This window comes from Pseudophryne corroboree, chromosome 12 (assembly GCF_028390025.1).
Source record: "Pseudophryne corroboree isolate aPseCor3 chromosome 12, aPseCor3.hap2, whole genome shotgun sequence".
In the NCBI taxonomy this organism is placed as follows: domain Eukaryota; kingdom Metazoa; phylum Chordata; class Amphibia; order Anura; family Myobatrachidae; genus Pseudophryne; species Pseudophryne corroboree.
The window spans coordinates 118,279,183-118,302,279 of NC_086455.1; the positions used below are offsets into that span (position 1 = coordinate 118,279,183).

The 23,097-nt window shown below is 47.6% G+C and overlaps 1 protein-coding gene across 2 annotated transcripts in view; it reads left to right on the top strand.

The window, feature by feature from the left end:
- The window catches only part of RPAP1 (RNA polymerase II associated protein 1), a 210,377-nt gene that overhangs the window by 116,720 nt on the left and 70,560 nt on the right, over positions 1-23,097 (top strand). For both annotated transcript variants that reach the window (XM_063947921.1, XM_063947922.1), the window contains exons 11-13: positions 3,234-3,401; positions 13,917-14,111; positions 14,597-14,731. In XM_063947921.1, coding sequence (XP_063803991.1) covers positions 3,234-3,401; positions 13,917-14,111; positions 14,597-14,731 — 498 coding nt within the window. The remainder of the gene's footprint in view (positions 1-3,233; positions 3,402-13,916; positions 14,112-14,596; positions 14,732-23,097) is intronic.

A 23,097-nucleotide genomic window follows, 5' to 3' on the forward strand; every position in this document is an offset into this window, starting at 1 on the left:
TTCGATATGGTGGAGTATGCTCACTTCCACTCGAGGCCTCTACAACTTCTGATCCTTTCCAAATGGGATAGGTTACATCAGACAATAAAAACTCAGACTATGGTTCTTTCTCTGGAAATAAAAAGGCCATTAGCCTGGTGGCTACAGACATCCCATCTGGACAAGGGGAGACCCTTTTGAATATCAGAATGGGAAATTCTGACAACGGATGCCACTCTCAGGGCTGGGGAGCGCTGTCAGGAAGGATTTGCTTCCAGGAGCAGTGGACCAAGTAAGAAAGTTGCCTGCCAATAAATATATTGGAACTTTGGGCCATACTGTATATATGGCACTTATTCAGGCAGAGGACATCCTTCAGGGGAAACTAGTTCAAATCCGCTCAGACAGTGCAACGGCAGTAGCGTACCTCACCTATCAGGGAGGAACTCGCAGCCAAAACGCAATGAAGGAGGTAAGTCGCACATTAAAGTGGGCAGAACTTCATCATCCAGCTTTGTCCGCAGTGTTTAATCCGGGAGTCCTAAACTGGGAAGCGGATTTTTTCAGTCGATAATGCCATTCATGCAAATGAATGGGCTTTACTCCCCGAGGTCTTCCAAACTCTGGTAGACAAGTGGGGGTTACCGGAGATAGATCTCAGGGCGTCCCCTCAGAATAACAAGATTCCCGCATATGGGGGGTCATTCTGACCCGTTCGCTCACTGCTGTTTTTCGCAGTCGAGCGAACGGGTCTCTACTGCGCATGCGCTGGCGCTGTAGTGCGCCGGCGCATGCCAGGCGGCCGAAGGCCGTTGCAGGGCTGCGATCGCCTCTGCCTGATTGACAGGCAGAGGCGATCGCTGAGCGGGAGGGGGCGGAACGGCGGCGTTTGGCCGCCGTTTCGTAGGCGCGGTCCGGACAACGCAGGCATGGCCGGACCGTGCTGGGGGCAGGCCGCAGCAGCTGCGTAACGTCACACGCAGCGGCTGCGGGCCGGGGAGCGAGGAGTAGCTCCCGGCTAGCACGCTAAAGCCGGGAGCACGCTGGCCGGGAGCTACTCTTGAAGTGCAAAGGCATCGGGGCGGCACTGACATGCGGGGCGGACTAGCCCTGTGCAGGGCGTCCCCCCGCCTGTCAGGGAAGATGATCGTAGCTCTGCTAAATTTAGCACAGCTACGATCAACTCGGATTGGCTCCCATGGTTCAAGATCAAAGGATCCCAAAGAGACCTTTGTGGATGCCCTGTCCGTTAATTGGGACTTTCATCTGACCTGTGTGTTTCCACCAATCGACCTGTTACCCAGGGTGATGCGAAAGGCAAAACAAGGAAGGGTCGTCATGATATTAATAGCTCCGGCTTGCCCAGAAGACATTGGTACACAGATCTACAGAGGCTGTCGATGGATGCTCCATTCCTACTGCCTCAACGTCCTGATCTACTGTCTCAGGATCCTTGCTATTACAAGCACCTGGATCGACTGTCTTTGACGGCGTAGCTCTCAGGACCTCCATCCTGAAAGCAAGAGGATTCTCACAGCAGGTAATTCAAACAATGCTCAGAGCAAGTAAACCTTCCTCTGCTCGCATTTATCACTGAATATGGCAAACCTATATTCAATGGTGCAGTGACCGGAAATTTGACCCTAGGTCTTTCAGAGTTTCCAGAGTCCTAGCATTCCTTCACACAGGAATGGACAAAGGTCTACGGGTGGCTTCCTTGAGAGTGCAGGTGTCAGCGTTCACTGTATGGTTCCAAAAGAAAATTGCTAACCTGCAGGATGTGCGCACTTTTTTCCAGGGAATGCTCCACATTCAACCTCCCTTTGTTCCTCCTACAGTGCCTTGGGAGTTAAGTTTAGTCCTAAAGGCCCGTCAAGTTGCCCCTTTTGAACCACTAAAGTGAGTGGATCTTAAATGGTTGACAGCTACAGTTCTCCTCCTGGCTATTGCTTCAGCTAGAATAGTTACAGATTTAGGGGCATTGTTATGTCGCCCTCCATTTCTGATTTTTTATCCAGATAGAGCAGTTCTCAGAACCAGATCTGGTTATCTTCCTATGGTGGTTTCTAAATGCCACCTTAATGAAAAAATTGTGGTCCCGGACTTTTAAGGGCCGGATCTTTCTGTGGGAGATGCATCATTGGTAGTCTGTGCTTTAAGGATCTACTGTACATGGATCGTACCAGTGCCATCAGAAAGACAGACACTCTTTGTTCTCTACGGATTTCACAAGAGAGGATGGCCTGCTGAGAAGCAGACACTGGCGAGGTGGCTTCGGATGACGATTTCAGAAGCATATTCTCAAGCTGATCTCCCTATTCCGGCTAATGTCTCTGCTCACTCTACTCGGCAGGTCATTCATGGGCAGCACAATGTGGTGCTTCAGCAGAACAGATATGTAAGGCAGCCACATGGTCTTCCATTAACAAATTCATTAGACATTATGCCTTTGATACCTTTGTCTCTTAGGACGCTGATTTCCGGCGAAGGATTCTCCTGTCTAATCAGGAGCGTCAATACCACTACATTTGCTTTGGGACATCTGTGGACCCTGCAGGAGAAATAATCGTTATGGTAGACTTACTGTTGATAACTCTATTTCTCCTAAGTCCACAGTATCCACAGGGATCCCACCCAGACGCACCTGATTTGAGGATCCTTTCATCTACTAACCTCTTCCTTCTTGTATGGAATGGTGTGCATGTGTGTTCTTCTTGCCTGATTAGGGCTATTTATGATGCTCCTGCCTTGAGCTTTGGAAAACAACTGATTTGCCTGAGCCAGGAGGCGGGGATATAGGGGACTGGCCCGTTGTATTCTGGGAGGCCGAAATCTTTGATCGTTGGTGCCAATCCGCTTTCGCTACCTCATATCCCAGTGTTATCCTGTGGATACTGTGGACTTAGGAGATATAGAGTTATCAATGGTAAGTCTACCATAACGATTATTTTGTGTCTGCCTTTTGACCCTGTTGACCTTAGTCACTGTCTACCTATTGACTGTTGACTTAATGACTCTGTCGACCTATTGACTATCTATCTAGACTAGTGGTGACAATAAGTGGCCCTCTAGCTGCTGTGCATCCCCGCATGCCCTGCCACAGTTTTGTTTTCAGAGCATGCTAAAACTGTGGCAGGGCATGCTGGGATTTATAGTTAAACTTCAGATGGAAGGTCGCTTATTGCCCACCCCTAATCTAGACTGTGAGCTGGCAGTACTTGGTGTGTTGTTAGCTGAACTGTGCTCTCTTATAGGCCAAGCAGGGAGAGTTTGTCTCTGTCCTGAAGGGAAGTGTCCTACAGCTGCTGTTGGATGCAGGGTTCCTCTTCCTCCTGCGCTATTCTTTGGATGATGCCATAGAAAATGTTATCGCTGCAGCAGTTGGCGCTTTGCATTCCTTACTGGTGTCGCCAGAAGATGAGGTAAAAAAAAAGTGTCATTTTTTTCTTGAATTTACTATTTGAGATGTGTTAGATGTTATAGATATTATGAACATAATACATTTGATGTAAAACTATAATGACATCTCTTATTTAATTGTTTTATTATTTACATTGATATGTTACATTACAAGATTACTTTACATGCTAATGACCTTTTGTGAACTTCATTCTTTTGGCAGAACATGAAGTTTGCTGAGATAGTTGACTTTAGTCACCTTTTTTATATGGAGATTTTTATGTTTAGTTCTTACAAGAGAAACCTCCAGGACCAAATCAGATGGTTGTTTTTCTCATTTTTATACTATAACTAAGGTTGTCATGGAGAATCTTTGTACAGTTACCTGATAGAAGCATTCCAGAATTGTCCTCTTCTGAATCCAGCATGAAGTTCTGTAAAGAAAAAAAGCTTGAAATGAGGAAAACATATTCTTTCTGGCCTTCAGTAAGGTCCCACACTCAGCATACGTTCAGCAAGCTTTTGTCATTAGCTAGAGAGACCACTTTTTCCTGTTGTGCATCTTTACTTGTTATTACTATGTGGTTTACATCTAGTAGTATACTATAGTACCACACGGGTGACCTCATGATAGTATATTGAAGATTGTACAATAGGCGGATGTTGGGTTCCTTCATCTTTGTACCTACTTTAACTATAGTTCAAGCAGGCTATTTCAGGCAGAAGTCTACTGTATATGTTATTTCATTATGTCTTTTCTCCTGCAGGGTCCACAATTTATCTACAGGATAACATTGGTATATGAGGTAGCGCCAGTGGAATGGCACCGATCGATCAAAAGCTTTCGGTCTCCCAGAATGCAACGGGCCAGTCTCCTATATCCCCGCCTCCTGAGCCGGACCATGGTCATGGGGCTGCTGTTTTTTTGCAGTCATAAGCTTTTTATTTTTATAGTCTTATTCTTTTTGAGCGATCTTTCTAAAAAGCGTCTTATATGCACCTTAGAACCCCAACAACTCTCCGCCGGGTCGCCACAACGCTTACCCACGTGTACAGTGCTGTTTCGGCGGGCATCTGTGTGGATGTACTAGCAAGGTAAGGCGTCGGTTCCACTTAGCGGGTGAGACGCAAGACACAGTCACACTGTTTTCGGGATCGAAACTACCGATCCCTGGGTTGATGTCAGCAGTGGTGAGTGAGACGCTCCCCTGGTCGCCCCTTCCCCCGGTTCATGACCAGTTTCCTCCGAGTTTTCCGCTGTGAACTGATTTCCCACTTCCGTCTGAGAAGCTAGATATTTAACTGACCCAGTCGTAGCATAGGCGGCTGTGTCACTGGTGCACCAGTGTTCACTTGGGTGTCTGTGTTCACTGATAACATATGTGTTCACTTTGGCGTCGGTGTTCACTATTTGCGTCTTTATCCACTCAGCGTTGGATAACGTATATTGATTGATCCTGGAAGCGGGGTTAAGTCTACCTGTATCCCGCTCTCCTGTGGCAGGTGATACAGCACTAAGTCTCTACCTATCATTGGGGTACGAGTAGTTGCATAAGTGCCTGTTACATATGAGTCTGATAAACTGTTACTGCTGTTTCTTTCGCTGTGAGACTGAATATGTTAAAGTCCTTTATAAGGTAATCTAGTAAATCTGTTTTTCCTACATACCTGAAATGTACAGTATCTGTAGTTAAATATATGCTCATATTGCTTATTATACTAATGTATAACTTGTGACTGATTGCTAGTGCGGCTGCTGACTTTTTTTTTTCTATATTATACTAAATTTCCGTCAGTTCTGCTGTCTTTGTATATACCGATCCCCAAAGCTGGTGCAAGGCAGTGAGGGATCGGATTGTATATCACTTTAGTAAGCTTAAAGTGAATACGTTCACAAATTGTGTAGTTAACACCATACAGGTGTGTGATTTGTTTACCATGTCTAAGAGAGGCAAGGGTGAGGAGGATACACTCTCCACAGCAGCACCAACATTGATATCATGTTTGTCATACAAAGCAGGGTTAACCTCTCAAGATCTGGTACAAAATGGATTATGTGCGAATTGTTATAGCTTTCACCAAAGCATCCTTAATAATCCAAGGCAGGCACAGGTTCAATCAGAACCCCCATGGGCTTCATTTGCACATTATCCAGTATAGCTGAGCGTATAATGCCAGCTCCCATACCAGGGATAGGTTACGCAATTAACCCTTACACATGCAACATTCCCCCTGGGTCTTATCATATCCAGTCCAGGAATCTGCAGCCTTTCAACAAAAGCAGGCTGAAAGGCCTGTGGAAAGTAAATCACACAGACATGAAACAACATCTTCACAGTCTACACATGTTTCAGAAAGGGACACTTCAGAGGATGAGGATGGTTCCTCACATTCTGAGTCTGCATACAGAGACGAGGATGAAGTACCCAGCTCAGTAGATGTACATGAGTTAATTAATGCTATGAATGCCATTCTATCCTTAGAGGAGGCAGCAGAGCCTGTGTTAAAATCAAGGGCACCTGTGTTTAAATGTTCCAAAACAGTCAGAACTGAATTTCCAGAGTCAGAACAGCTGATAGAAATCACGCAAGAGGCTTGGGTTACACCCAGTAAAAAGTTCAGAATTCCAATTATCCTCTTCCAGCTGGGAATTGTTTGAAAAGGGAGTTTGCTCCCAAGGTAGATATGCATGTCATTCGGTTGGTGCGTAAATGTACATTACCTCTTCCTACAACATCATTAAATTATATAACGGATAGAAAGATTGATGGTTTTCTAAAAACTGTTTTTTCCTTATCAGGAGCAGTTGTTAGGCCGGCGATGGCTTCAGCCTTGATGGCGAAAGCAATGGCAGCCTGGGCTGATGCATTAGAAGACGACCTTTCATTGGCGTCTAGAGAACAAAAGTTCCACATTGCACATATTAAACAAGCAGCTGTCTTTATGGAAGAAGCAGCCTTTGAGATGGGCATAGTAGCTTCTCAGGCATCGGCCTCAGCAGTAGCAGCACGCAGAGCTGTCTGACTACATACATGGAGGGCTGACTCATAGTCCACAAAGGTACTAGAGTCTTTGCCTTTTGCTGGAGATATTCTTATTTGTAAAGAGTTAAACAATATTCTGGAGTCAGAAGCAGATTCTAAGAAAGTGAAGTTTCCTTCTACTTACAAGTCTAAACCCAATTTTCCAGCGTTTCTGTCCTTTCAGACCCCCCAAAAAAGCGAAAGGAAAGGGTAACGGCAAACAGTCCCAATCAAATAAGTCTGGAAAGACTAAAAAGCATTGGGCTACCAGAAGGCCTGCTTCCAAACCAGAATATAAGACATCAGCCTGATGGCACGGGCCTCCACCTGGGGGACCCCAGGGTGGGAGGCCGACTTCTTCTATTTGATCAGACCTGGCAGCAGTCCACCACAGATGTCTGGGTGTAAGAAGCTGTATCTCACGGTTATGCGTTTGCCTTCAAGAAACACCTTCCGCAAAGATTTTTTTGTACCAGCCCATCTTCTGCGAAAACAAAGGCCAGGGCTTTACAGGAGGCAGTTCGGAAGTTGCTACAATCAGGGGTGATAGTACTGGTCCCTCCTGCTCAGCAGAGACAAGGTTTTTATTCCAACCTGTTTCTATTACAGAAACCGAATGGGTTACACCAGCCCATTTTCAGTCTCAAAGCTCTGGACAAATACATTTGGGTGCCTCGTTTTCAGATGAAGACTTTACGTTCCATTATCTTGGCCATGAAGCCGGGGGATTTTATGGGGGGGCGCCGTGATACTAATAGCTCTGGCTTGGCCCAGTAGACATTGGTACACAGATCTGCAGAGGCTGTCGGCGGATACTCCGTTTCTACTCCCTCAACGTCCAGATCTACTTTCTCAGGGTCCTTGTTATTTCAAGCACCTGGATCGGCTGTCTTTGACGGCGTGGCTCTTGAGACTTCCATCCTGAGCAAAAGGATTTTCACAACAGGTAATTCAAACAATGCTTAGAGTAAGGAAACCATCCTCTGCTCACATTTATTACCGAATATGGCATGCTTCTATTCAGTGGTGCAGTGCTAGGAAGCTTGACCCTAGGTCTTTCAGAGTTTCCTGTGTACTAGCATTCCTTCAGGCAGGAATGGATAAAGGTCTACGGGTGGCTTCCTTGAGAGTTCAGGTGTCAGCATTGACTGCATGGTTTCAAAAGAAAATTGCTAACCTGCAGGATGTTCGCACTTTTTTTTAAGGAATGCTTCACATCCAACCTCCTTTTGTTCCTTCTACAGTTCCTTGGGATCTACATTTAGTCCTAAAGGCACTTCAGGTTGCCCCATTTGAACCACTGAATCAAGTTGATCTTAAATGGTTGACAGCTAAGGTTCTCTTTCTACTGGCAATTGCTTCAGCTAGAAGAGTCTCAGATTTAGGGGCGTTATTATGTCATCCTCCTTTTCTGATTTTTCATCCAGATAGAGCAGTTCTCAGAGCCAAATCTGGATATCTTTCTAAGGTGGTCTCCAATTTCCACCTTAACGAAGAAATTGTATTTCCGGCTTTCCAAGGGCCGGACCTTTCTGTGGGAGATGCATCCTTGGACGTAGTCCATGCTTTAAGCATCTACATGGATCATACCAGTGCCATTAGAAAGACAGACACTCTCTTCGTTCTCTACGGATTTCACAAGAGAGGATGGCCTGCTTATAAACAGAAACTGGCGAGGTGGCTTCAGATGATTATTTCAGAAGCATAATCTCATGCTGATCTCTCTGTGTCGGCTAATGTCTCAGCTCATTCTACTCGTAAGGTAGGTCCTTCATGGGCAGCACAACGTGGTGCCTCAGCTGAACAGATATGTAAGGCAGCCACATGGTCTTCAATTAATACATTCATTAGACATTATGCCTTTAAATTCTGCTTTGGGACATCCCACAGTATATCTTGTGGATACCTCTTTGGACCCTGCAGGAGAAATATGTAGTTATGGTAGACTTACCGTCGATAACTCTATTTCTCCGAAGTCCACAATATCCACAGGGATCCCACCGTGACGCACGTGATTTGAGGATCCTTATACTTGCTAACCTTTTCCTTCTTTTATGGAAGTGTGTATGTATGTTCTTCTCGCCTGATTAGGGCTCTCTATGATGCTCCTGCCTTGAGCTTTGAAAAATAACTGAATTGCCTGAGCCAGGAGGCGGGGATGTAGGAGACTGGCCCGTTGCATTCTGTGAGGCCGAAAGCTTTTGATCAATTGGTACCATTCCGCAGATGCTACCTCATATCCCAATGTTATCCTGTGGATACTGTGGACTTCTGAGAAGTAGAGTTATCAACGGTAAGTCTACCATAACTACATATATTTCAGTTAAGGTTATATTTTGGCATCACCATTTTTAAATGACCTTACCTTTTATTTCTTACACATGGATGAATATTTACAGTAGTAAAAAAATGCTAATGTTGCTTTCTCTAGCATCCTTAAGGGATATTGGGGAGACTTAGTACGATGAGGTATAGACGGGGTCCAAAGGAGCTGGTGCACTTTACATTTCTTCACTAGGTGTGCTGGCTCTTCCCCTCTATGCCCCCTCCCACAGGCAGTTTAGAAAAAAGTGCCCTTAGGAGAGGATGCACATCTCTGCAGCTCCTGAGAGTTTTCTTCAATTTCTTTTAAACGTTTGTTATTTTTGGTATGCTGTTTGGGCAACAGCATACCTGCACCGTGTGAGTTAGGGGGAAGGACGGAAGGGGGATGGACGGAAGGACTGCGCCTTGGCTGTCTCAATTGCAGCACGCCGCACACCCCTAACACTAGCCTGAAGGTGACATCTGTGGTGAGTAAAAACCAGGGGCCACGATTGGGGTGTCCCCCGGTTCAAAGTGCTGCTGAATGCGGGTGCGGCATATGGGACCCTCCTGTGGAGACCCGCTAGAGCCCCCCGTGTAGACTGGCTTCATATAGCTTGAACTAGCACTTGTGTGATGTTTTTAAGCAAACAGGAGACATTGCCAGTATAAAAAATTACTGTGGCTCCGGCGCCATTGGGGGGGCGGAGCTACCTCAAAGCGGGACCAGCGGCATTTTGGCACCTTCCTCTGCTTAGTGCAGCCACGGACAGCACACACAGCGCTTTCTGCCTCACAAGACACGCTGGAAAACTGGTACAGGGTGTAGCAAAGGGGGAAAGCCGCTATGGTACACAATCTGTGTCCTATATAGGGCAGAAATCATAAGTGTTACTGTGATATAATTAGCTGTCAGCCTCACTGTGCAGCTAGGGGTGTGCTGGTCTCTCTCTCTCTCCTCTCACATACAGTAAGGGCAGGCTTAAACAGTATTACTGTCTGTGTGTATGTGTATGTTATTGTGCTTACTGTGAAACCTGGGTAAACACAAGCTCTGCAGTGTATGTCACACTAGATTCTCTCCAGTATCATCTGATTCCGTTTCTTGTGAACAATGCAGCCAATCTTCACAAATCAGTGAAGGGGCTGGGGGAGAGGGTCCAGAGCCCTCCTGGCTAGGGTCTCTTAAAACTATGATGTCTGATATGTCATCCCAGCTCACTGCTAATGTACAAAAAACTCAGCTACTACAACAGGCTGTTGCAGACTTAGCTGCTAGGGCAGATGTTACACAGCCCCACTGCTCTCATGCAGCACCACAGAAGTGTGGTTTACCTGCTCTATTCTCTGATTCAGATAAGGAAATACAGGAGGATGGGGAGGACTTGGATCCCGTTAGTAGGGATTCCGATTCTGCTCAGAGTATTGAACCCCTCATTCTGGCTATACGGGACATGTTAAAGCTCCCTCTAGAGGATGCTGCGTCACTGCAGTCGTTTTTCTTTACACAAAACAAGCCTAATGTCACTTTTCCTGATTCTGCAGAGTTAAATGACTTATTCAAATTAGCCTGGAAAAATCCAGACAAAAAATTCCAAGTGTCAAAAAAGTTTTTGCCCACTTTCCCATTTGCTCCCGAAAGTAGGAAATTTTGTGATGAACCCCCTGGGGTTGATGTATTAGTCTCTCGACTGTCCAAAAAGGTGGTGCTGCCAGTCCCGGGCTCCTTTTACTATAAAGGATCCTGGGGACAGAAAAATTGAAGCTACACTCAAATCTATTTACACGGCAGCTGGTGTATCGCAGAGGCGGTCATAGCAGGTTGCTAGATGACCCATGTCATTCATACGTGTGCTACGCAAATTCAGGGGGGCCTCTCCGGGGATATGCCTCTGGTCACTATGGTGACGCTCCTCAATTCAGGACAGTACACGCGTCCTGTGTGACTCACTTAAGGAGATGGGCAATATTAAGGCTAGGACTTCTGCCATGGCAGTGTCGGCACGCAGGGCTTTGGGGTTGCGTCAGTGGATAGCGGACGCAGAATCAAAGCGCAGTGTGGAATCCCTCTCCTTTTCTGGTAAATGGCTCTTTGGGGATGAGTTGGATTCGTGGGTTATTACTCCAACCTGTTTGTGATACCAAAGCCAGACAGCTCGGTACAGCCCATTTTGAATCTAAAGTCCTTGAATCCTTACCTGAAGGTTTTCAAGTTCAAATTGCGTCTGGGTTTCGTTAAGATCCAGATTTCTGCTCTCTCCATTTTCTTCCAGAAGAACTTCAGACCTTCTTGCAAGGGGTACTCCACATACAACCTCCTTTTGTGGTGCCTATGGCGCCCTGGGATTTGAATGTGGTGTTGGAATTTCTACAGTCGTCCTGGTTTGAGCCTTTAATGATGGTAGAAGACAAGTACCTCACGTGGAAGACAGTGGTGTTACTGGCCCTGGCTTCTGCTAGATGTGTCTCAGAATTGGGGACCTTACCGTGTAAAAGTCCATACTTGGTCTTTTACGAGGACAGAGCGGAGCTCAGGACAAGGCAGCAGTTCCTGCCGAAGGTGGTCTCTGCGTTTCACTTGAATCAACCTAGTGTGGTTCTGTCCATTTCTGACACTTCTGCTCGTCTGGCCTTGCAGATCTATGTCAAGCGAACGGCTCGGATCAGACAGACGGATTCCTTGTTCGTGCTCTATGATGCGCAGAAGAAGGGTTGTCCTGCTTCGAAGCAGTCCATTGCTCGTTGGCTTAGGCTTACTATCCAACAGGCCTATGTGTCGGCAGCCTTATCTGTTCCTAAGTCTGTGAAGGCCTTATCTGTTCCTAAGTCGGTGGGCTCTTCCTGGGCGGCTGTCCGTGGCGTCTCGGCCTTGCAACTGTGCCGAGCTGCTACCTGGTCGGAGAAGAACACTTTTGTAAAGTTCTACAAGTTCGATACCCTGGCCAAAGAGGATACCCAGTTTGGGCAGGCGGTGCTGCAGAAGTCTCCTCACATCCCGCCTGTTCTGAAAGCTTTGGGACATCCCCATTGTACTAAGTCTCCCCAATATCCCTTTTGGATGCTAGAGAAAATAGGATTTTAATTACCTACCGGTATATCCTTTTCTCGTACTCCATAAGGAATATTGGGCACCCGCCTCAGTACGTTGACTTTTCTGTAGGTTCTCTGTTATGTGGTTAACTGTTCAGCTGTTGCTGTTATTGTTACCAGTTGTTGCTGGTTGTTATATGTTCGTGGTGTGCTTGTATTAAATCTCACCACTCTTTGTTATCATGTTCCTTCTCTCATATATGTCCTTTTTCCTTCTGGCACTGTTTTACCTATAACTGCCTGTGGGAAGGGGCATAGAGGGGAGGAGCCAGCACACCCAGTGAAGAAATTTAAAGTGCACTTTGGACCCCGTCTATACCCCATCATACTAAGTCTCCCCAATATCCCTTATGGAGTACGAGAAAAGAATTTTCCCGTAGGTAATTAAAATCCTATTTTCTATATCCCAATTGTTATATATGCAGCTCGGGTTCTGGATGATAGGCTGACTTGCATTAGGTCAACATGTAAAAAGTCGACAGTGATTAAAGTCCACATGTTAAAAAAAAAAAAAAGCCGACATAGCAATGGTCGACACACAAATTTTATTTATTTATTTTTAGAACGTTTTCATATTTTACCATTCACGTGTGACTAGTAACCTCTACTGAGCGCTGCGGGAGAGGAGCGAGGCACCATGCCCAAAGTGTGGTGAGCGAAGTGGGACACTAATTGGGGTCACGTGGTTTAACATAGAAAATGGCATTAAAAAAAACTTGTAAAAACATCTTCTGTGTCGACCGTTTCCATGTTGACATTTTGACTGTTGACTTTTTGACCTTTTGACATATTGCAGGTCGACCTATTGACTGTTGCATTAATTATGGTCCACCCAATGATCCACACCGATGCTGCTCTTACTAACCACTGTTTTGTGCAAGTGCTTTGTTTACTGCTTATAAAGACATAGGGGTATATTCAATTGATAATAATTAATAATAATAATTTTATTTATATAGCGCTCTTTCTCCAATAGGACTCAAGGCGCTTCATTAAAGTCGTATCCATTCCGACAGGACCTATTCAATGAGCGCCCAAATCCAACAGGATTTGGCCGTTCCTGACCGTTTCAATCCGACTTTTAAAAAAAGTTGGATTGAGATGAAGGTGCTGTAGCCGCTGCTCTCCCCCGTCTCCCCGCAGTCGTCTCCCCGCAGTGTATAAAGTCTGGCAAGTAATGAGTGTCTGTGCAGCTAGCATGGTAGAGAAATGTATGATGCTGTAGACTCTGCTCTCCCCTGTCTCCCCGCTGCTCTCCCCCATCTCCTCCTCTCAGCACCCTTATCTGCATCCAACTTTTTTTAAAGTTGGATTGAGATGGTCGGAAACGGGGCTAAAACCTGTCGGATTTGGCCCCGTTTCCGACAGAAGCACGTGGATCGGCAGCTATTTCGAGAATTCGAATTCCCCGACTTGTCGGATAAAAAAGCCGGGGATTGAATTGGTCGGAACCCCTTCCGACCTGACAAAGTCGAAAACTGCCGTCTGTCCGACAAGACGGCAGTTTCGACAGCAATTGAATATACCCCATACAGAGCAAAGCTGATCCTGTGTGAGCGCAGTTGGCCGAAGTTTTAAGTACTGCGCATGTTCCCTGATTGTTACCGCACAGATACGCAGAATGAATTTAGGCGCAGGGAGTTCAGATTTAAGTGGGCTTGCCTGGAGGGTAAAAGGGTGGCTAGACGGACGCAGGCTTTGTCGTTGACAGCGTCTGCATCTTAAGCCACAGAACTGCTCACAGGGTACGCCATGTTCAGATGGAGGAAATGCACCTGCCATAGAGCTGGTACTAGTTTTGATGCTGTGTCCGATGGTGCATTCAATGGTGGCGCCTAAAAACGCACTGAGATAGATTTGCAGCACCTCAATGCACTGCAAGTTGGCGTCTGAATTTCGGAGACATCGGGAGAGGAATTAGCTTACAGCCACAGAACAGCTGTATCAAAAGACTCATATGCATTTGCATGCAAAACAGAATCAGGACCAAAATCTAATAGGTTATAGCTGAGGGTGAATTGTACCGATCTCTCCTTGTTCTTAATTCCCCTTTTCTTGAATGTTGAAAAAAATATTTTTGGGATATATTAATGGTTTTTCTTTCTCCTTTTCTTGTGGCAGGAATATCTGGACATGACATTTTCATGGTACCAAGGAACAAAAGTGTTCCCATTCTTACCAAATGAAGAGGATGAGGAAAGCGATGATGATGAAGATGAGTTAGAGGAAAGCACTAATAAAGGAAAAGAAAATCAGAAAAAGTCTAAAGAAGAAAAGAAAGCTGACCCAGATGTGGCTCGTAATGATGCTGTAAAGGTGAGGTAGTTATTTCTTCTTTTGCAGTAGGGGAGACAGATTCCAGATAAGCTCCTCCTGCTAGGAAGCAAGTAACTGGAAAACACCTCCCCTCCCTAAATCACCTGTCCCTGGACTATTTTGTCTCGAAATGCCCAGCATAGAAGGTTGGGCACATGGCTTTATGCCACCAGTAAGTTGTTATTGTATGCCAATGAGTCTACTGGGGAGCAGTCCAGCCCATATAGGAATGCTTTTTCTCTGTTCCCTTAGTCATTTCTGTTTTCTTGCTTGTCTACTGATAATAAGCAGGATTTACAGGGTACAGAGGAGTCTGTTTTTCTTCCAGTACCTTGCCTCTTAGATGGTGGGTTTGCCCACCGTGTGTCCCTAGCAGTCTCCTGGCAGTGGTCTGCTATACAGCAGAAGGTTATTGAGCACTTTCATGCATATGTTTTTATTTAATATAAAATTTGGCTTTAAACAACTTCTTTTGTTTTCTCTAGGGTCTTCTGAAGACAAAGTTTCTGCACAGGCTCCGATATATCTTGGAAGTTGTGAGGCCACCACCATCTGTGGTCCTGAACATTTTTGATATTCTTATAAGGGTTGCTCGACACTCTGTAGCAGCCTGTAGCCAGGTGAGACTTATGAACCAGAAAACATTGCTGTCTTATAAAAGATCACTGCAGACCTCACTTAAAGTGTGTGTGTGTGTGTGTGTGTGTGTGTGTGTGTGTGTGTGTGTGTGTGTGTGTGTCTTTGTGTGTGTGGCAGCATGAAGGTCTGTTGCATTAATAACACATGGAGTAGGAGGGATCTACCCACACAGGGAACAAAAGGAGTGTGTGGCCACATCTAGAGGCTGCCCTGTTGAGACAGAGTCCAGATGGGGTTTGATCAGTCAGAGAGTCCAGGTTGGGACTGTGCAGTCAGAGCACAGTGTGCTAGAATGCCATTGGGGACAAGGAGGCTATTGTCTACCACTGTTGGAGACAACCAAACTCTGACGATGCACTTGTGGAGCTGTGTCATCGAGTCAGGGCAGTCCGAAACCTGTGATTTAAAGTGCAAGGAAGCAGGCAAGACTGAGAGACTTTGTTGCAGACTAGCTGCACATAGAGAGGTCAAGTCAGCACATGTAAATCTGGTGTCTGTGCAGTGGCGGAAGTCCCGGAGGCAATGGAGTCGGTTGCCGCCAGGCTCCAGCAGTGAAGGTGGCGCCTTCTCCATTGCCTCCTGTGTCCTTCAATCACTTATGAGCATAGTTGCTACCACAGTTTATTATTTATTCCTCTAGAGCCCCTTCACTGTTTATTCAATGAAAGGGGCAGTGGGTTTTGCCGGCAGTGTGCACGCCCCTTGAGGCTGACCGATTCCCTCCCGCTGATACCCCTGCTGTCCGGCACCCGCCCCCGGCCTGCGCGTATACCCGTCACCGGTTCCCTCATGCAGATACCGCGCTGCCCGGCTCCCTCCACCTGACAGCACGGATGCCCGGCACCGCCTCCCGCATGCAGACACCGCGCTGCCCGGCTCCCTCCACCTGACAGCGTGTATGCCCGGCACCGGTTCCCGCATGCAGACACCGCGCTGGTCGGCTCCCTCCACCTGACAGCGTGTATGCCTGGCACCAGTTCCCGCATGCAGACACCGCGCTGCCCGGCTCCCTCCACCTGACAGCGTGTATGGCCGGCACCGGTTTCCACATGCCGACACCCTGGCAACTGGTGAGAGGGGGTAATAATGGGGGAGAGTGACGAGGTGGGCACAGTGTGTGTGTATGTGTGTGTATAACTGGTGAGAAGGGGGAATAACAGAGAAGAGTGCCGGGGTGGGCCCAGTGTGTGTGTGTGTGTGATTGTGTATATGTGGCTGTGTGTGTTGGTGGTGAAGTGGTGAAAGTGAGGAGGGGGGCCACCATTAGTCTTTTTCGCCTCCAGGATTCTGATATGAACTTACGCCCCTGTGTCTTTGTTGTTGATGACAACTCTCAAAGCCTCCATCTTGAATCTGTCTATCTGAACATAACATTTTGTGGGGAATTCAATTGTTAGGAAAAAACAGACACCCAACTGACTTTTCAAACAATTGAATACCCCCTTTATGTTCTTAAGGTCCAAAGTGGGCCAAAAAGAACCACTGTGTTTTTGAAAAAATATTTCAATACAAACCTCTCTGATCTGCTTTCACTAGAATGATTGCACCAATGGTTATTAAGTCTGACCAATTTCCTGTAAGTCCTGACACTTTGTCATGTCCACAGTTATCAAAGGAACATTTGAGTTAGTATAGGCCTGATTCTTATCGACTCTTGCCCTGAAATATGCAGTGGAACTTGCCACTGATAAAGGAGCAGACAGGTCTCCACCACACCTGCTGACAGGTACAGTTTTCTGTCCATCATGCAGACAAATGTTTCTGAGAGCTTGGCTGCAGGTTTTTTTTTTTGCTATCCAGGCATGTTTATTACTGTGCTGTCCTCCCCAAGGGGCAAATAACTGCCTTTGCAACACCTGAGCCTTACTGTGCTGGCAGTGTGAAAGGTTTGAAGACAGTAGCCCTTCCTACCAGTATGAAGGACCTCTTTCCATTCAGTGTGTAGGTGGGAGTAAAGCTGGTGTTGAAGGGATGAGAGGAGAGGGAAAAGTAAAGATGACATTAGTGGTGTTTAATAGTTGTATGCTTATTGGTTAACCATAGAGTCTTGGAATCTTGGAGGTGTGAGTTCCAGTCACTACCTCCTGGTACTGTACAACAGTGTCATAGGTGTTTAATGCTGGTATTATGATTCACTCCATGTGTAGTCAGGTGAAGCAAAGTTTTCTACAAAAGTTTGCATCAAATAAAGTTCACATCAAAGTCTTTGAATACAGTTCAGAACCATTGCGCTGAATATGTGCAGTTCCTTACAAAATCCCTATACAAGTCCATTCTTTCGAGGGACTTGCATAGGGAAAGAGGTCAATCTTACCGGTAAGACTATTCCTGTTCACCAGCTTCATTCTCAGACTGTGTGGGTTTTCACTGACTCGGTCTGGGGTCAATGTGCTTCTCCCTCGAAGTTTCGCTGACAGGAATTCCTACTGGGAAATATGTGATTTTGCAGGTATAGTCCATCCATTTGGATTTCTCTCCCCCTCCCACATAAGTTGCACACTCACACACCCACTTGTGAACATTGTACATGTACATAGAATACAGAAGGCAAAATCCATTCAAGGGGTAGTCTATACTGTTACTTAAGCACACTACAACAGTCAGTATAAGAAGCTGCAGTGCTGTGTTATCTCAGTAACACTGTACAACCCATATTTGCAGACACTGGACATATCTCTACTAAGCGCAATTAGAGGGAGATGTACTAAACCGTGGAGAGAGATCAAGTACCAGCCAATCCGCTCCTTACTGCCGTGTTACAGGCTGGGTTTGAAAAATAACAGTTAGAAGCAGATTGGCTGGTATGTTATGTCTTACAAACATATTTATTGTGCTGCATGGTTATTGTCTGCCATAAACCTTTAGAATTTTTCATAAATAGTAAATGTCATTTCTCATACGTCCTAGAGGATGCTGGGGTTCCAAAAGGACCATGGGGTATAGACGGATCCGCAGGAGCTTGGGCACACTATAAAGACTTAAAACTGGGTGTGAACTGGCTCCTCCCTCTATGCCCCTCCTCCAGACCTCAGTTAGACTTTGTTCCCAGGAGTGATGGGTCACACACTAGGGGAGCTCTCCTGAGTTTCTCTGAAAGACTTTATTGTTAGGTTTTTTATTTTCAGGAAGACTTGCTGGCTACAGGCTCCCTGCAGCGTGGGAGTGAGGGGAGAGAAGCAGACCTACTTCTGTGAGTTTCAAGGCTCTGCTTCTCGGCTACTGGGCACCATTAGCTCCAGAGGGTTCGATCACGTGGTGTGCCTAGCTGCTTGTTCCCGGAGCCACGCCGTCACCCCCCTCACAGAAGCCAGAAGAAAGAAGCTGGGTGAGTATAAAGAAGCAAGAAGACTTCAGTGACGACAGAAGACTTCAGTAACGGAGGTACAGCGGTCGAGCTGCGCTCCATGCTCCCACACACCACGGCACTCACAGGGTGCAGGGCGCTGGGGGTGGAGCGCCCTGGCCAGCAGGTTGCTGATTTCTTTGTGTGGCTGGCAGATAAGCATTTGGGTGCCTGAGCACCGTGTTTCATACCCCCGCCAGCATATGCTGCGCGCCACTACTCCCCTGCCGCCGGCTTCCACGGGTGCAGGGCGCTGGGGGGGGGGAGCGCCCTGGGCAGACTTTTTACGGTCTCTGTGTAACTCTGGCGGTGCCGGGGCTCCGTGTCCTGGACACCCGCCAGTATGTGTAGCGCACTAGGCGCCTTTTCTTCCCCGCCGCCGGCTCTCACGGGTGCAGGGCGCTGGGGGGGAGCGCCCTGGGCAGCATATTACGATTTGCTGAGTTAAGCTGGCGGTGCCGGGGCTCCGTGTCCCGGACCCCGCCAGCGTGTTGTAGCGCACTGCCATCTCTCCACCGCCACCGGCTCCAGGGGTGCAGGGCGCTGGGGGGGAGCGTCCTGGGCAGCATTTCTTAATTCTTCCCGGGTGGGGGAACATACCCGGACTCCGGGTGTATTCACCCCGCCAGGGCACCACAGCGCCCGCGCTGCACTCCATCGATCCCACACACCAACGGTTTCCGTGGGTGCGGGGGGGGGGGGGGGGGCGCCCTGGGCTGCGTTTTGTATGTATAAAGGAATATACAGAGGATTAATCCCTGTATATAAGTCCCCAGCTCAATTTAAGATATGTTTGGGCGGGCTTAAGCGCGCCGGGAGGGGGCGGAGCTTAGCCCTTACACAGGAGTCGGTGCCATTTTCCTCAGGTCCCCGTCAAGATTTACTGTATGGTAAGAAGGAGGGGGGACACAGTGTTTTTAATGCTATTATGTCAAATAATGGACGCATAATACCTGTTGTGTTACATAAATTCACTGTTTCCCTGTTTATTTACCCACTATTGGTTAGTCGACATGTGTCGACAGGTGTGAGGGCTTTGTCGTAAACTCCTGTGGGGATAACGGTCGGTTTCGCCGACGCTTGGCGGTACTTGATTCAAACAACTAAGTATTAGCATTTGTGTGCTTAAAAACGAGTAAACACACTTGGGGATACACGGTTATCTGTCGATGCCCTGTCGGCATCAACGGTATTTCCTGGGTAAAAGAATTAACAGGCGGTTATTGCCTTGTACCTGTATTTGTATATATGTTTATATATATATTTAGAGGTATATGTGGGGGGAGTGTTATTGAAATTGTATATGTATGCTTCCCTCAGACCCTTTGGGGTTTCAAGATTATTATTATTTTTGCCCGCTTACTATTCCGTGATGTCGACATTTACTCAGTTTCTGTCGACCATAATGTTCCTGGTAGATCCACATCTGGGGCATGTCAGTACATGGTCATACACATTCACAACACATTACTGTCACTAGGGACCTGACGGGTCTGGACAATCCACTTGCGTATAGGTTATATCTATATGTATATATATGTAGATATATGTTTATATATGAATGGTTAGGATATGTGTGTTTTATTGTGTATGACATGATGTACAGTGATCGCAAAATACGCGCTATAGCGCGTTTTTACGCGCTACAGGAAGAGACGTACCCGGTTTTAAAAAATGAGCGGGTCCCATAGGACGCGCTGTGTATCACTGCACCAATAGGAGACTCTGTCTTCCCATCCAATCACCGCCGCGCCTCCTCATCCAATCGCCGCCGCATCTCTCTATCCGCATGCACCCAGAAGGCCCCGCCCCCTACACCGCGCACACACATCACACCGGGGGCAAGATGCTCCGCTGAAGCTGGTCTTCTATAAGTCCTCTTGTGGCGGTGCGGCCCGCCTCCCCCCCCCCCCCCCCCCCCCCCCCCGATCACCCGCTGGAGCCTCAAGGGAGCCGGACCGAGTGAGGACGCCCCCCCCCGCCGATCACCCGCTGGAGCTTCACGGAGCCGGACAGAGTGAGGACGCCCCCCCCCCCCGCCGATCACCCGCTGGAGCTTCACGGAGCCGGACAGAGTGAGGACGCCCCCCCCCCCCGCCGATCACCCGCTGGAGCTTCACGGAGCCGGACAGAGTGAGGACGCCCCCCCCCGCCGATCACCCGCTGGAGCTTCACGGAGCCGGACAGAGTGAGGACGCCCCCGCCGATCACCCGCTGGAGCTTCACGGGAGCCGGACAGACAGTGAGGACGGCTCTGCGGCGCGCTACACACTGTGCTGCGGGGATGTTGAACGCCGGTGACCGGGGACTGTGCTTGCTGTGCGGAGGGGTGAGCTGGACTTACGGTGGCGGCAGGGGGGCTGTTCATATCGGTGGGATGGCGGAGATGGGGGCTGCATGGCGCCTGCAAACAGGTGTTAAACGCAACATTTTTGTGGTATGGAGTGGGGGTGAGGCGAGAGGGTGACAGTGCTGCTGGTCTCTGCAGCATACAGGACCCTTGATACAACCACTGGATTCGAGTCATGCTGCCTGTAATTTATGTGCTGACTGATCAACTTCAGTGACACTCACTGTGCTGTCTGCCTTTGTTGGTTACTGCTGGTTGCTGTTGGTTACTGCTGGTTGCCGCTGGTTACTGTAAAGGCAGCCAGCACAGTGAGTGTCACTGAAGTTGATCAGTCAGCACATAAATTACAGGCAGCATGACTCAAATCCAGTGGTTGTACCAAGTGTCCGAAGTCGTCGTCAGGATGTTGGCATTTAGTATACCGACACCAGCATCCCGATCGCAGCAAAGCCGACAAGAGTGACGAGTGCAGAGGGTACCCTAACCTCCCACCCCTAACCCTCCGTTTCCCGCAGCCTAAACCCAACCCACCCCCTTAGTGCCTAACACCTATACCCCCCCCCCCCCCCCCTCTGCAGCCTAACCCTCCCCAACACCATATCCTAACCCCCCCCCCCCCTTCCCACTTGCACGCTAAACCAGTGGCGGCAGTGCATACTTCCCTTCAGGATCCTGACTGTCAGGATATCGTTGCCGGGATCCTGATCACCTCTGGATGCCAGTGTTGGTATTGTGGCTGCTGTCAGGATTCCGGCATTGGTATTACGGCTGCTGGGATCCCGACAGCCAGGATCCTGAATGCATACTTCCGATATGATAACAGCCCAGCAGCATTGTCACCCTCCCTCCCCCACAACACTTTTGTAGTGTCTAAATCCAGTCTGGGGCTCTATTATAGCGGCACCATAAAGCCATTACATATAGAAAATGTATTATTTAATAATGTTGTCCTGTTTTTTAATCATATAATTGTTAAGTGCTCTACCTGGCGCAATGTGAATAACGTGCTCTGCCTGGCGCAATGTGAATAATGTGCTCTGCCTGGCGCAATGTGAATAACGTGCTATACCTGGCGCAATACGTATAACGTGCTCTACCTGGTGCAATGTGTGGCGCAATGTGTATAACGTGCTCTACCTGGTGCAATGTGTGGCGCAATGTGTATAACGTGCTCTACCTGGTGCAATGTGTGGCGCAATGTGTATAACGTGCTCTACCTGGTGCAATGTGTGGCGCAATGTGTATAACGTGCTCTACCTGGTGCAATGTGAATAACGTGCTCTCCTTGGCTCAGTGTGTATAGGAGGTTCTACCTGGTGCAATGTGTATAAGCGGCACTACTGTGTGGAATAATGTGAATTGGTACTATTATGTGACCACGCCCCTTCCCCACGAAGCTACGCCCCTAAAAAATTCCAGCGCGCCTTCGGCGCGCACTGTCACAGTTTTCAGTCTCAGTGCGGGAGAACCAATTCTCTTTCTGCCACAAGGTCACCAAAATGTCTAATTACATCTAAAGTGCGGGGTGTCCTGTATGCTACACAGCCCAGCAGCATCGTCACCCCATCCTCCCCCTTGCACCCCTTTTGTAGTGTCCAAATCAAGTTTGTGTTTTTATGTTTGAATCATTAATAAGACTAATTAAAACCTTCATTCCGATGGGACCCAGAAAAGGACAAGTAGGACCCCAATTTTTAAAAGTGAGGGGTCCCTGGGACCCACTTTTTTTTGGTCTCAGCGCGATCACTGGATGTATATCCATGAATGCTGAAATAATGGTATTCTTATCATGTGCTGGTCGCTCTGTTGATTAAGCTCTAGATTGGCCGTGATGAGTTGATTTCGATCCTCTCAGGGAGTCCGAATATTATTCTCTTCACAACGCGGAGAGAAAATTATGACAGTCAACTCCTGGTCGACGCAGAGCCCGGTCGCAAAGGATCATACACAGGCAGCTAAGTGAAATTTTATTTCTATACTTTGACCTTATTTGCACTGTATGCACTTGAGGGTGTGTGGTAGTCGGGTAAGCATCCGATAGAATTATCCTACCTAGAGTGGGTAGGCTTGCCTATGTTTATTTTTCCTTATAACATTACAGCAGGCTGCCACGTGACAGCAGGTGGTGTGACCGGAAATATGCGGAGGGGGTCTCCCAGAGTTGCTGGTGGGATGTATACAGCTGTTTGGTGTGGCCTCTGTTCAGTCAATCTCGGAGGTTTCCGCTGGTAAGTCTGAATTCGTGAGTTAGCCCCCTTCACAACGGTTGGTGACGCATTCCTTTGTGGGATGCAGTCCTTTTAACCGGTTCGATACCGTTCTTTTTTCCTTTTCTGTGTAGACAGTGGAAGGTGAAAAGGTAAGTGTTCTGCAGCCTTGTTAGGTTCGCAGAAGTGGACGTAGTTTTCTGTTTCCACTACATACACCACTTGTCACTGAGTCTATCTGGCTGGTCCCCACTCCGGTGACCAATTGTCTTCTACTTTTCAATTAGTCCAGGAATAGACTAGGACCTGTGAGTTATTTATAGAAGACAAAGGGGAACATTCTAAGTTACGGTTGTTGCCCCTTACTGTTTTTTCTAATAGATCTTGCCTTTCCCCTATGGTAGGGGAGGTAGTACGCGACGCCATACAGAGGTGCGTCACATTCAG